General features: G+C 51.0%; 1 protein-coding gene across 12 annotated transcripts in view; it reads left to right on the top strand.

Moving 5' to 3' along the window:
• DIDO1 (death inducer-obliterator 1) overlaps nt 1-12,856 on the top strand; it is a 56,832-nt gene extending 43,976 nt beyond the window's left edge. For 11 of the 12 annotated variants that reach the window (XM_037812281.1, XM_037812274.1, XM_037812276.1 and 8 more), the window contains one exon: nt 8,083-12,855. In XM_037812281.1, coding sequence (XP_037668209.1) covers nt 8,083-11,348 — 3,266 coding nt within the window. In that variant the 3' untranslated portion in view covers nt 11,349-12,855. Of the gene's footprint in view, nt 1-8,082 lie in introns of all 12 variants that reach the window. The other variant, XM_037812284.1, reaches the window with a different exon arrangement.
• The last annotated feature ends 245 nt before the right edge of the window (nt 12,857-13,101 follow it).

The raw sequence follows: 13,101 nt of genomic DNA, 5'->3' as shown, positions 1-13,101 counted from the left end.
TGAGTGCTGACTGGTGCTACCGTAGACGTGGGCACCTTGGTGTCCTTTGCCCGCCACCAGTCCAGGGCCTGTGCTCCTGCCCCGCAGCTGTGCAGAACTCGCACCCACGTGCTCCTCGGAGCCTTGTTGGGAAGCTGGGAGGAGAACTCCGCTCTCGGGGAGAGAGGCTGCTGATGCTGCACACACCCTAGCTGGGACCCAGGGCGAGGGCGGCCCCCTCCGTGCTCCTGTGCGCGGGGCCAGCAGCAGCACATCCAGCACAGGCCCACCCCCCGGGTGCTGGCTGGAGCATGTTGCTTAGTGCTGGGTGGCACGGGGTCAACTTGTCCCTACCCTTTGGGCTTGTGCCCAGAGGGGTATCGGTTGGTATCAGTAATTCCAGGGTTAAGTATTTACTGGCATGATACGTTAAATCGTTTCAGTGCCAAATATATCTTAAAAGCAAAGTACTTCAGAATGTCATCTCTAATGCTGCTTGGGTAAAACGCTGCCAGTGGTGGCCAGGAGGAATCCCTGCAGGAGGTTCTTGGTGACCGCCTGTGTGAAGAGTGCTGGCCCTCTTCCTTGATGACCTGTTTCCTGAAGGTGAAAACCAAGAAGCTGACTTCTCAGACACGTGCGAAGAGCCTCCGGTCAGTCACAAGTATAAGAGTTGTGTAGGGGATAGTGTATAATAAGCATATTTTTCCCCATTGTTATAGACTCTGTCATACCACATAGCACTTTCCTCTCAGGGTAAAAAAAAAGCACTTTTATTTATAGAAATGTGAATCAGTAGGTACTGAACTTCCCCTTTCTAAAGAAACATTTAATATTAATTATTATATAGCAATATTGAATTCTCGTTTGAGATCCTCTCCAGATTTTACACTAAAACCGTCACGAGTTACGTCTTTGTCAGATCACTAGAAATGGTCGGGTGTGTGTTTAGCAAGCCCCTGGGGGCACCGGCTGCACAGAGCCTCGGGGCTGCCCCTGCCTTGGTCATGAATTGACAGGTGGGAACTGCCCTGCTCTGGGCCTGGGTCCATGACCGTGGGCAGTCAGGGGCATCGAGGGAGGGCCACTAGAGGAAGGGCCTTCGGGGTACAGTCCCGGGTGGTGGGCCCCGAGGCAGAGGGAGGAGGGGAGGGCTGCCCCACGGGCACTTCCCGGTTGGTGCTCGGGTGGACACCACACTCTCTCCCTCCCAGCACCTCCTGGGTGCACCAGCGTCGCCCGAAGGGGGACTCGAAGCCTCACAGGTTTTCCTGCACAATGAAGAACTGGTTTGATTTGTTGCAATAATACAGGAAAGGGGGTTTTAGAAAAGTAATCACTGAAATTTTGCCCATAAGCTTTTAAATTTATTTTTTTAATTTAAAGGCTTTTCTCCTAAATCTTATAAGCCTGTTAAATTTGTCATATGGGGCTTTTCATTTGTTTCATCCTCCTGCTCTCAGTGCTTGACGTATGTATATGTAGAAATATTACATGTCTATACAATACTTAAGTCACTTCCCGTGAGCTAAACAGCCTTGACCCCAGGCCGGATGACCTTGACACGATTCACTCACTCACCGCTTTGTTGCACTTGACTTGGTGTTTTCTAGACACGAGTGTGCGTGTATGGGTCCTGGCTTACTCATGTAGGTGTAACGTCACTGGGGTGTGAGTGTGTGTGTGCGTGTGTGTGTACGTGTTTGGAAGGCTGGGGGCTGGAATGTTTCTCCTCTTGCGATGGTTCCTTCACAAAGTTGTTTCCACACAGAACCCATGGGGAGGCAGCAGGAGTCTCGGGTGGGGCCCTCGTCTGAGCATTGCTGCAGGCCTAGCGTGTACCCCCACACTCACCTGACACCCTTCCACCCCCAAACCCTGGGAGGAGGGAGCAGTTTACCCTGGTTTCACGTGAGTGCCCCGTGCTTCCCCAGAGGGCCACTTGCCTAAGGTCACACAGCCGGGGAATGTCGAGCTGGGATTTGCACCTGGCTCTGTCTCCACCCCACAGCCTCTCTCAGTCACTGCAGAGGGGCTGGTGTGTGCGCGTGCGGTCAGTGCCCACTGGGGGTAAACAGAAGAAAACTATCCTCGGGGGTAGAGGGAGTATCTCAGGAGAGCGTAACCAACTCACACACACCTCCATTTATGGAAAGTCATTTTTTAGCCACATAAAATTACAAGGGTCCTTTGCCTCCTCCACTCTTAACTGCTTGCTTCGGGAACCAAATAGATATGGAAACATTCTTCCCAAGCTCTTGCTGTTTGCTGTTCACACTCAAGAAGCGAGTGAAGACGCTGACGGCACCAAAATCGTTCCCTTTTCTTGAATACCGTAACTCGGTGCAACACAGATTGGCCCGCTCCGCCCCGAGTCTCAGAGCGGCACGCTGTCAACCGTCGACTCACATCGGGAATTTTTCCCACGTGAAGCTCCTTGTAGCCACACACACTGCACAGGCAGCATTTCCGAACACACCCAGAGCCTGCTGAAGTCCTCTGAGGACCTTTCTGTTATTGCACACTTCTGTGATTTGTCCACAAGAAATACTGGGTCATCTTGTCCTGCCCATGGCATGTCTTAGTGACTCCTTGGTGGCATTGTTTTGGAGGACAGCTTGAAAGCCTGGGTCCCTCCAGAATCCAAATATTCATCTTTTCCACTTTGGGCATTGGCTCAGCTCAACTCTGGTCACGCTGACAGTTTCAGGAACAGGAGTTTGGATGTCAGGGATTGTCTGCACATTTGGGAGTCTTATTCATAGATTTAAAATCTAGTCAGATTTTAAAAGCTAGCCACCAGTGGTCTGATACGTGCTTATCACAGGATTTGACTTGAAGCTAAGATCCCCACGCTGGTTTTCACTTAGGGTGCGGCCCCGTCACCTCTGAGGAACCAGTGGGGCGCCTGCCCATTACTCGGCCTGCTGAGTGACATCAGAGGGCACGCAGCCCATACCGTTCTCCCCAAGTAAAGGGGTGGGGAGGCTGCCTTTTTTTTTTTTTTATTAAGGTTATTTAATGAAAAGGCTCATTTTCTCTGAATTTTTAATACTGGAAAGCACTTCTTAGAATGTTTACATCCATAGTGTCTTTTTTATTCCGTAACTTGAAATATTGTCAGGTAAGCATTTCTTCAGTTTTCATGTATGTATCGACAGATTTGCACAGAAATTGTAATCAAAGTCAAAAATAGCTTCCAATGGAATGTGCTACCCTTTCTCCTTCAAAATCAATAAAAATATTTCATGGAAACTGGTCACTGTTTCTTCAAATTTGAGTCATTAGTAGCTCTTGGGGCCCCACCCAGGCCCATCCATGCAGAAGGGACAGCCCTGTCCCGCTGTCCCGTTTGATAAGCCCACAGCACAGCATTGCTGGCACCAGTAGGTCCCGCCTCCCGAAGGCCCCCGGTGCAGGAATGAGCACCCCAGGCAGGGGGCCGGGCTGCTGGTGGCCTTTCCTGGCACCTGGGCCTCTGGACGAAGATGGACACCTCTCCTCTTGCCTGAGACCCACGCTAAGGTCCAGTGGTTTTCTACGGGCCTTCGAATTTCAGAATTGGAAAGGAGGGGTCTGGTGTATGAGTGTGCATGAGTGTGTCTGAGTGTGCAGGGGCAGGGGGGCTTTCTTTCCCACTGAATTTGCTGAGTCTCTTTCTACCCAAATCACACTTAAGAACATTGCTTGTTTATTCCCACACAATTTCCATTCCAGCAGGTATGAACATTTTGCTTTGACCAGTTCAAAATGATTTTCATAACAAACAGTAACGTAACGATAACAAACAGTGGAACATGTCAGGTAGTTTAGGGGTAACAGTATCATTTTGAAAGCTTTGGGGGTGAGGAGAAAGGGTCAGCTCTCAGATTGCCTATTTAATAAAACTAAGCACGATCCCACGATGTGTCAGGTTTGATAGCATGTGCGGAAGCCACGGGGACTGCTCTGCAGCCGTCATCAGGAGTGGGGCGGTTTTCTTCTCTGGCCGCTTTACCTTGCCTCACGGGCCCTACTGTCGGCACACCTGGACACGCATCCTGGCGTTGGCCGTGGGTCGGGGGATTGATTGGCACACACCTGTCAGGTAGACCCTTCTCTGGGTTTCTCAGTTCCTCTCTGAGTATCTGTGGTCTAGTTCTCACCACTGAGTCTGAGGCCAGACCCTTCCACCAACAGAAACCCTGGGGTGCATGCATGGAGCCAGAGAGACTTGCTACAAATAAGCACACATTCTGAAGACAGACATTTTCACTCCTCTGTGGCGGGGAAGGGACGGCTCAGCACGCTTGTGCTCAGTCTGATAGGCCTCTTGTCTGGAAGTCAGGGGTGGCATATTTTAACTGCAGCTGATATTTAAATATCCCACCCACCTAATTGCTTATTCTCATCCACTTTATGAACTGTGCACCTCACAACAATCCTCAGAAGGGAGGTGGGTAAGTAAGCATCCTTGCTTCTAATGGTAGAGAAAAGAAGTAATTTTGCAAAATCAAAGAAGCAGCCCTGGGCCTCAGACTATACCAGTCGGGAGTCGGGCCGCCGGTCTCCACACTGCAGCCAGCTTGTCTCACTGCCTACTGCACCTTCTTGACACACACACATGCACTGTCCAGAAGGTCTGCACACTTAACACTGCAGTCATCACGGTGGGGTGAGCCCCTGGGCTGGGAGTGGGACATACAGAAGGGAGCCTGGCCCTCTGACATCCACCCCAGATGCAGTCACACAGTGTGGTACTGTCATGCTAGACACCCACCCTGTTGCAGTGTAGAAAAAAATGGGGACTGCTCCTCAACTCTAATTGCTTCTAAGGTCCAAGCCAGAAGTGAAGTGTATTGTTTCTTAAATAAGCAAGTTATTTCTGAGATGCTAGTTACATTTCAAATAGTCATGCAACCACAACAGAAGAGTATCAGGTGCTAAGATATAACTACAGAACTGGGGTATGCCTTTTGGGACAGCCCAACGTAAAGTCCTGGGAAAGATTAGTGGGAGGTTCAAAACTAATCCGGTTTGGGGGTTTTACTAGACTACAGATGAGATACTCAAGAGTTTGAAGCATTTTAAAATGCCACCTGCTTAAGGAGATGCAAATCTCTCGATAGCTCTGTTTTCAAACCAATATATTAAGTAATTTAGTAATAACCTTACCTGTGATGAATACAGCACAAAGATTGAAGTCTGAAGAGTTTCTCCAGGATGGGGGCAAGCTAAATGCTTCTTTAATAAGCATGTTAGACCATTACATTTCCGTTGGGGTGGCACACTTCACGGGCCTGGGCACCGTGTCTTTCTGGCTTCACAATAATTTACTCACCACACACAACTTATGACCTGGGATGCAGTTTGTGCCAAAGGCCCTGCAGAGCCCTGTAGAAATTGAGCTTTTCCCTCAGTGAGTGGCATAGCCCCTCCGAGTTGAGGCTGAACGGCTGCTAGAGGTGACCTGCCCGGACTAAGGCTGCCAGGCCCTTGCCCTCAGCCTTCTTCCCCCTGGCTCCTCATCTCCACCATCCCCCATGCCTTCAAGCATGTCCCCTTCTGCCCTCGATGTCAGGGTTCCTAAGGGGGAAGATGTTAGAACTTAGCTTGTAGCTCAGCATGTTGGCAGAGTGTGCAGTAATTAGACCGATTTTGTTAGTTCTGGGACCACTGTCAACAAATATATTTGGCCCAGACAGGCCATAATAGGCATTTCGGCCATGGACCATACCCAACGACTAGGTTCGAGTAGGCTGTAAAGCATTGGGTAAATAAATAGCTTTCATAGTGAGAGAAGTACTGTTTAGAAGTTAAAGTTTCCTTAATTCTTGTTAATTACAAAATGAACTTGATAGACTGCCCTTCACGTTTGCTGAGCAGAAAACTCTGGTCGTATTCAGTATAGCCTGGCCAACTTGGCAATTCTCATCCTTCCCTAACCCAGCTCTTACCAAAAGGGCCAGCCAGAGGGCATTTGGAAGCCGTTTCTTCAGTGAAGGGCTGGTGGTGATGTTCTTGGGCCTGGCCCCTTACAGCTTAGGAAGAGGTGGGTGCGTCTCAACTCACACCCCAGCCTGTGGGGCAGGAGGCCTCGGCCGCCAGGAGGGAGGGAGAAAGTGATCTCCTCGGTCCAGGTGGACGGACAGACCGACACACTGGCTCGCCCCCCCGCCGGTTTGGCATGGGGTGGGAATAGAAATCTGCCCACCCCAGGAGCTCAGCCTGTGGCCGTGACCGTGGCTGAAATTTAGGAAGATTAATGACAAACCTTTGTAGGACTATGTAATAATGTCTGAAAAAATTACTGGAAGTAATTTCCCATATATATTTTTTAATCACAAAAAGAATAGGGAAATCTTAATACTGATTTTTAATTGTAAGTAAAAAGTATGGAGATGTAACATACCTTTTGTACACCACAGTAATCTTAAAAGGTCTAGAAGTTGAATTTATGCAGTTTGAGTAATATTAAATAGCTTTTGCTATTGGAACAAACTTGGTTCTTTTCTCCCTAAATTACTGGTTTGTGACCTGGAATTTTTGTTCCCCTTTGCTTTCTGGCTGTATTATGACTTTGGGGGGAGAACCCTTACTGGAATAGTAGCTTTGCTGAAACAGTATACCACAACTTAGGATGTTTGGGATAATCCTTTAAGAAATCATTATTTTTTAAAACTACTGCCCCGTGCCCAACTCCCAGGGGTGTAAATCTCCCCGGCAACGCAGGATATGACTCCCGGGGATGAATGTGGACCCGGCATCTTGCAACTGAGAATATCTTCTTGACCAAAAGGGGGATGCAAAATGAGATGAAATACTTTCAGTGGCTGAGAGATTTCAAATGGAGTCAAGAGGTCACTCTGGTGGACATTCTTATGCACTGTACAGATAACACCTCTTAGGTTTTAGTATATTGGAATAGCTAGAAGTAAATACCTGAAACTACCAAACTCCAACCCAGTAGTCTGGACTCCTGAAGATGATTGTATAATAATGTAGATTACAAGGGGTGACTGTGTGATTGTGAAAACCTTGTGGATCACACCTCCTTTATCTAGTGTATGGAAGGATGAGTAGAAAAATGGGGACAAAAACTAAATGGCAAATAGGGTGGGATGGGGGAATGGTTTGGGTGTTCTTTTTTTACTTTTATTTTTTATTCTTATTCTGATTCTTTCTGATGTAAGGAAAATGTTCAGAAATAGATTGTGGTGATGATTGCATAACTATGTGATCGTACTGTGAACAGTTGATTGTGTATCATGGATGATTGTATGATATGTGAATATATTTCAATAAAACTGAATTAAAAAAAAAACAAAAAACAAAAAAACTACTGCCCTGTGCCCCATGGCCACTGGCACGTGTGTCCATGTGCTCTGCCCATCACTGTCAGGTGTCCTAAGCCTGGGGTCCCGGGTTTACGAGGACCCGGTGTTGAGGAACTCTCAGTAAGTCAGTGCCCATGGAATTTTGTCTAAACCTAACATTTAGCCATTTCAGTTAGTAGCATTTTCCCCATTAATCGTAATTTTGACATCAGAGACTAATGAATTTAGCTAATGGTTTGTGCTTTACTGCTCATTATCATTGAGTGGAGGAATTGGTTCCTATTTGATATATAATATTGGCATATTTAGCTTAATTTTTGTATCGCAAAAGGACAGTTCTCCCCCCGATACCCTCCTGTAGCAAGAAGCAGATAAAAGAACATCCCAAACTAGGATTTTGTTTAAAAATCTACCTAGTGTATAAATACTTTGAAGACAATTTTAGACTTTTGCTGACCGGCCTTCACCACCACCACGTCAGTACTTCAGCATTGTCCATAATTTTGAAATATGTAACATGAATTTTGCTCATGAATTGGACCCTGGGTCCTGTCGTTTGTGGCGAGGGGCTGACTGTGGGGACGTGAGGGCCGCACGGGGAGTGTTCACACCACTAGAACCTGCCGGGCTCTGTGACAAGCTCTTCAAACTTGGTTTTATTTTGCTACCGAATTCCTTCCCTCTACCTGTGGAGAATATTCCCCACTAAAGCCCTTAATACAGTTTATTCTAAGGAATAAAAGCTGAATTTTGATTCTAAAATTTGCGCAAATATTTTGTTTTTCAGGTCTTGAGTCACCACGTCCAAATATAATCCTTGGGTTAGTAATCTGTCAGAAAATAAAACGTCCTTCAAATGCTGGAGAGTTGGACAAGATAGAGGAAAAGCGAAGCCGGCTCCAAACACAAGAAGAAGTGGATGTTGCAGCCTACCCCAAAGTAACTGCGGCTCCTCAGCCTGAAAAGAAGCCCTCCAAGTATCAGCTGTTCTCTGCAGACGCGGCTGCCAGCAGCACCCCCCCGGGGTCGCCGCCGCCCCCACCCCCCCTGCCGGAGCCCCCGGCAGCGCCAGCTTCCGCGTCAGTGTTAAAGATCCTGTCGTCCCTCCGGCCCGGGGCCACAAGCACTGTCACAGCATCAACTGCGTCAGTGGCCGTCACAGGGGCAGCCGCCTCTGCCGCCTCATCTGCTTCCAAGACAGCTTCGCCCCTAGAACACATCCTCCAGACTCTTTTTGGAAAAAAGAAATCCTTCGATCCCCCTGCCAAAGATTCTGCTGAGTCCGCTGCAGCCTCCCACCCTGATGCCAAAACCAAGGTGCATGACGGGGTGTCAGGCACTCCCTTGCTAGATCCAATTGTCCAGCAGTTTGGTCAGTTTTCAAAAGATAAAGCTTTGGAGGAAGAAGAGGACGACAGGCCCTATGACCCCGAGGAGGAGTATGATCCTGAGCGAGCCTTCGACACCCCACTCCCGGAACGAGGGAAACGTGGGGACGCAGAAAAGGCTCCTGAACTGGCTGAGAAGGAGGAGGTGGCCTATGACCCCGAAGACGAGACCATCCTAGAGGAGGCCAAGGTCACCATTGACGACCTGCCCAACAGAATGTGTGCAGATGTGAAAAGGAACTCCACAGAGAGGGCTGCTGAGCATGCCGCTGATCTCCCCACTCCCTCCTTGGTTGAACAACAGAAAATGTTAGAGGAATTGAACAAGCAGATTGAGGAGCAGAAGCGACAGCTCGAGGAGCAGGAGGAGGCCCTGAGGCAGCAGAGGGCGGCAGTGGGGGCCTCCATGGCCCACTTCTCAGTGTCAGAGGCATTAATGTCACCCCCACCCAAGGCCTCGCTGAGCAAGGCGGAGCTGTTCCAGCCAGAGCCACAGATCCCAGACAAGCCCACCTTACTTCCCAGCAGCAGCCCGGCGACCCAGGGCGCCCACCCAAGCTCAGACTCGAGGCCAAGCCGAGACCCCCGGCAGGCCCGGAGGCTGGCGGCAGAGAGCAGCGAGGCTGGGGAGCTCAAGCCGCCGGCCAATGGCTCGCACAGCGCCCCGCCTTCCCAGGACACCCCTGGGGGGGCCGACACAGCCCAGCTGCCTCTGCTGGCCCAGGAGGAGCGGGAATTGGCACCTCCCCAGTGGGTGCCCGGTGAGAAGGCTCCACCGCTGTCCAACCACGGCGGCCAGCAGAGCGAGCGCCCGGAAGATGCAGCCATGCAGCTCCCCGAGAGCACCCACCCCCCGGGGGCCGGGGACGGCGCCCCCAGGCCGGTGCGCAAAGTACTGCTGCCCACGCCGCCCAGCACCGCCTTGCAGCCCAATTTCCCTCTGCACAGCGATGGGCAGAGTTTCAGCGCTCCCGGGGGAAGGGAGCCTCTCTCGAGCGCAGTGTTCACATCTCAGGAGAAATCTCTCGGTGCGTCCCAGTACGAGGATCCAAGAAATCTTCCGTTTCCTGAAAAAACAGACAGTGCAGGTGCTGAGGGAGAGAGAGCGCCGCAGTGCATGCCCAGCGAGGGGGCCTCTGCGTTTCCCCCAACTGCACAGAAGGGGGGCGGCCCCCAGCCCCAGTTCCAGGGGCAGCGGGAACCCGCGCTGCGACCCTTCCCTCCAGGACTTCACGGCCCTAGTTTCCCAGCACCAAGGGGGCCGGCCCCTCCATTTTCCGAGGAGAATCTTATTTCTAATCACGAGGGTCCGAGAGGGCCTCCGCCCCCCAGGTTCGGGGCACAGAAGGGGCCGATCCCTTCCTTGTTCTCCGGACAACATGGGCCCCCTCCTTTCGGGGAGAACAGGGGCCCTGCACCCTCCTACCTCGGGGGGCCCCGAGCAGGAGCACCATCCCAGTTTGAGGAGCGCAAGGATCCCCATGGGGAGAAGAGGGAATTCCACGAACCCCCGTACGCCGAGCTGCCTGGTCCTCCTGCCCAGTTTGAAGGGCCCGAACAGGCCCAGTTTATGGGGAGTCGGGGCTCCACGCCTTTCCAATTCGGAGCCCAGAGAAGACCTCTGCTATCGCAGTTCAAAGGACCCAGAGGCCCTCCGCCCTCTCAGTTCGGAGGTCAGCGAGGACTGCCCCCTGGCCATTTTGTGGGCCCCAGGGGGCCCCATCCTGGTCAGTTTGACACCGCCCGGGGCCCTCATCCCAATCAGTTTGAAGGACCCAGAGGCCAAGCACCAAATTTCATGCCAGGCCCCAGGGGAATCCAGCCTCAGCAATTCGAAGAGCAAAGAGTAAGTTCACCACCGAGGTTTGCAAGTCAAAGGGCGCCGGCACCCCTTCCCTTTGCTGGACCCCGGGGATCGGCGCCCTTTTCCGAGAAAAACGAGCAGCCGCCTTCACGGTTTCACTTCCAGGGGCAGCCGCCGCCGGTGATGAAGCCCGGCCCGCGGCCGCTGCTGGAGCTCCCCAGCCACCCGCCGCCGCCGCGGAAGGAGCGCTGGGACGATGCGGGCCCGGCCGCCTCCCTGCCCGCCGGCGCCCCCGGGCCGGGCCCCGAGGCCGACCCGCAGTGGTCGCCGCCCGACTTCCGAGAGGGCCAAGGGCACGAGCACAGGAACCAGGCCTTCGAAGCGAGGCCGCGGGAGCGGTTTGAAGCGGGACCCAAGGAGAGGCCGGCGGACGAGCCCGAGGCGCAGACGGCCGACGGGCGCCCGGGCCGGGCCTGCGAGGAGCGGCGGCGCGAGCGGGAGCACGGCCGGCCCTGGGAGCGCGAGCGCGGCCGGGGCTGGGGCCGCGAGCGGGACTGGGTGAGGCACCGCGACAAGGACGGCGGCAGAGAGTGGGAGCGGCCCAGGGACAGGGCCGCGAGCCGGGACAAGGAGTGGGACCGGAGCCGGGAGAGGAGCCGGAACCGGGATCGACGGCGCGACCGGGACAGGTCTCGGAGCCGGGAGCGGGACCGCGAGCGGGCGCGGGACAAGGACAGAGACCCGCGGGAGCGCGGCCGGGACCGCAAGGACCGCAGCAAGAGCAAGGAGAGCGGCCGCGACCCGAAGGCCGAGGCGCCCCGGGCCCCCGTGGCGGGCAGCGCAGCCCCCGCGCAGGCCTAGGCCGGGGGTCTCCAGCGGGCAGTGGCCTGGGTGAAGGTGGCCTGTTCCGGATTTCAAAACACGACTGTAACTTTGTGTATGATGGTTTCTTAATGGAATTTCACACCTTTACAATTCTGATGCTTTTTTAAAAACTAAGAACTCAGTATTTCCATTCAAAATTACAGCAATGGGAAAGTATCACTAAAAGCATATTGCTTTTTCAGATTATAAAGCTATCTTTTCCAAGAACCTGACTGTTGAAAATGTTAAGGGACTGTCCGTGGACCTTAGAGCCATACCTTTACTGACATCGCATCTGCATTTCTGTGTTCAAAAGGCTGGTTTTCCCTTTTTCCCGTCTGTCACGTGCTGTCAGAGGAGCCCCCTGCTGCCTTCGGGTTGGGTTACCATGGGGGGCTGCATTCGTTTCTGGCCTGATTAAGGGAGAGCAGTGTTACTACTTTGTATCTGGAAGGATGAAACACACAAAATTTGTAAGTGCATTTTTCTTGTCATAAGGAACTTTGAATTACAAATTTCAACCAGGAAACAAAAACACATTTTCGTTTTGCTCAGTTTTTATGTATTGCCTTAGAATTTTTTTTTTTCAAAAACATGATTAAAAGCAACATATGTCCAAACAGAAACAGTTGCGTTTTAAATGACAATTTATTGAAAAATGTCTAAATTTTACCAGCCTAAAGAAAATGAGAAAATAAACCAAGTAAGTATACTTTAAGGGGGCGGGGGAGGTTCTTTGATTTGAATAATCAGGAACATTTTGTTTGTAGAATTTTGCCTTCTGAGCAGTTCTTCCTTTATCCCAGGAAAGGTGCACTAAGCTTTAAACTGTTATATGTGTCAGATGAGAAATTTAAAAGTCTGTCATTGAGAATGGAACAATATTTGTATAAAGTCTGAGATGGAAAATAGTGATACTAGTTCAAGAACTACAAACTACGTAGAAAGCGTTCACTGTGAAATACAGTATACTGCTTCTTGTCATGTATTTTTCAAGTACTTCTGAAGTGTGAAATAGAGAAAACGTTGCTAATTTATTTGACTGTACAAATACACTTTGATAATTTTTTATATTTTCATAAAATTACTTTTGCAAATGTAAAATTAGAGGATTTCATTTGTCCTTTGAACTCTCTTCCATTATACATCACTACAGTTTTTCACTTTATAGCACAAATTTCTAAGTTGCGAGAGCCCAGCAGTGTGGGGTGGCGGCCGTGTGGACCGAGGGCTGCAGGCTGCACCCCGTTGAAGTGGGGTTGTGCTCCAACATCTAATATGATGTGAAGGTTTTTTACATATAAAACAAAGTTTTCTAATTTAAATACATAAATGTAAAAAATCAAGTATGTTTCCTTAAGTTTACTTGATAGAAATTTCTGTAAATTGTATTTTATATTGCAGAGTATATCACTGTACATTAAAACATGGAACTTCGTAGGTTTTGTTACTTGGAGTAGAATAAACATCTACGGAACATTTTGTCTTGTTCTGTCCTTCCTTAGGCTTTTCTTTAAACCTTGGGAAGCTTGAGGCGGTCGCAGACCCCACCACTGAGCTCAGGTGAGCGCCACCAGCTTCCGGGCCAGCGGGAGGGAGGGCGGAAGGACGCAGACCTGCAACTCCGTCTGCAAGTCACTGAACCCCCAGAACCGGCAGCCCAGTGCAGGGGGTAGCAGGGCGGGCGGGACAGCACGGCCGGGCAGGGCTTGGGGGAGCGGCTAGCTGGAGGACTTTTACGGACTGGAAC

Source organism: Choloepus didactylus, chromosome 19 (genome assembly GCF_015220235.1).
Source record: "Choloepus didactylus isolate mChoDid1 chromosome 19, mChoDid1.pri, whole genome shotgun sequence".
NCBI classification, from domain to species: domain Eukaryota; kingdom Metazoa; phylum Chordata; class Mammalia; order Pilosa; family Megalonychidae; genus Choloepus; species Choloepus didactylus.
This window is presented reverse-complemented; position numbering and strand designations above follow the sequence as displayed.